The sequence below is a fragment of the Silene latifolia genome, chromosome 2 (genome assembly GCF_048544455.1).
Source record: "Silene latifolia isolate original U9 population chromosome 2, ASM4854445v1, whole genome shotgun sequence".
Classification (NCBI taxonomy): Eukaryota; Viridiplantae; Streptophyta; class Magnoliopsida; order Caryophyllales; family Caryophyllaceae; genus Silene; species Silene latifolia.
In genome coordinates this window covers 118,785,856-118,787,084 of record NC_133527.1, presented here as the reverse complement: position 1 = coordinate 118,787,084, position 1,229 = coordinate 118,785,856, and the positions used below count along the sequence as shown (strand labels likewise).

Sequence of the window (1,229 nt, the reverse complement as noted above, 5' to 3'; positions counted from 1 at the left end):
CTGATCATATTCCTCACTATAGCATGTCTCAAGCGTATATGTCTCCTCTTTCCATTGTAAGCTTGATTGCCTGCCACACCAATGGCTGCTTGAGAATCGCAATGCATTGAAACGGATGGAGCCGGTCTCCCCCACAATGGAATGTATGCTAACAGGGTCCTTACCACCCGGCTTCCTGACCTGCCAATTCTAAAGCAATAAACTCAGATTCCATTGTTTATTTTGCAATACAACTCTGTTTAGAAGATTTCCAAGAGATAGCACCACTAGCCAAAGTAAACACATATCCACTAGTAGAATGAATCTCATCATTATCAGACACCCAATTAGCATCACAATATCCTTCTAAAACACATGGTGATTTGGAATAGTGCAAACCCCAATCCATTGTTCCCCTAAGGTATTTTAGAAGTCGATATAAAGCATTCCAGTGTGACTGATTTGGACTATGTGTATACCTGCTAAGACGACTTATCGTATAAGCAATGTCTGGTCTTGTATAATTCATTAAAAACATGACACTGCCAATTATCTTAGCATATTCTTCTTGGTTCACACTGACACCCTCATTCTTTTTTAGGTGGATACTAGGATCATATGGGGTTTTGACTGGTGCACAATCAAAACAGTCAAATCTTTTAAGAATTTTCTCAACATAATGTGACTGATCCAAACTCAAACCCCATTTGGTCCTAGAAATTTTTATACCAAGAATAACATTGGCTTCACCTAGGTCTTTCATGTCAAAACGAGAGCTTAAGAAGGCTTTGGTGTCATTGATAACTTTCATATTAGTGCCAAAAATGAGCATGTCATCAACATACAGACACACAATGACACATCCATCTTTGTCACTTTTAGCATATACGCAAGTATCCGAATCATTTACATGAAAACCATAAGATGTAATAGTTTGATGAAATTTGTCATACCATTGCTTCGGAGCTTGCTTTAGACCATACAATGATCTAACCAGTTTACATACCTTGTCTTCTTGTCCTGAAATTACACAACCCTATGGTTGCTTCATGTATATTTCTTCGTTCAAGTCTCCGTTCAAAAAAGCTGTCTTAACGTCCATTTGATGCACAAATAGATCATGTATAGAAGCTAGTGAAATTAAGGCCCTAATAGTAGCAACTTTAGTAACAGGAGAGTAAGTGTCAAAGAAATCCAAACCTTCGGTTTGTCGATTACCACATACAACCAATCTAGCCTTATATTTGTCG

General features: G+C 37.9%; 1 protein-coding gene across 1 annotated transcript; it reads right to left on the bottom strand.

Annotated features, from left to right (window-relative positions):
* Positions 1 to 217: 217 nt before the first annotated feature.
* Positions 218 to 790, bottom strand: LOC141641230 (secreted RxLR effector protein 161-like). The gene has a single exon (XM_074449901.1). The coding sequence runs from the start codon at positions 788 to 790 to the stop codon at positions 218 to 220; it is 573 nt and encodes a 190-aa protein (XP_074306002.1).
* Positions 791 to 1,229: the final 439 nt, after the last annotated feature.

What these genes read in the sequence shown, in the direction of transcription:
- LOC141641230 (XM_074449901.1), bottom strand. Translation starts at nt 790, where the DNA reads ATGAAAGTTATCAATGACACCAAAGCCTTCTTAAGCTCTCGTTTTGAC.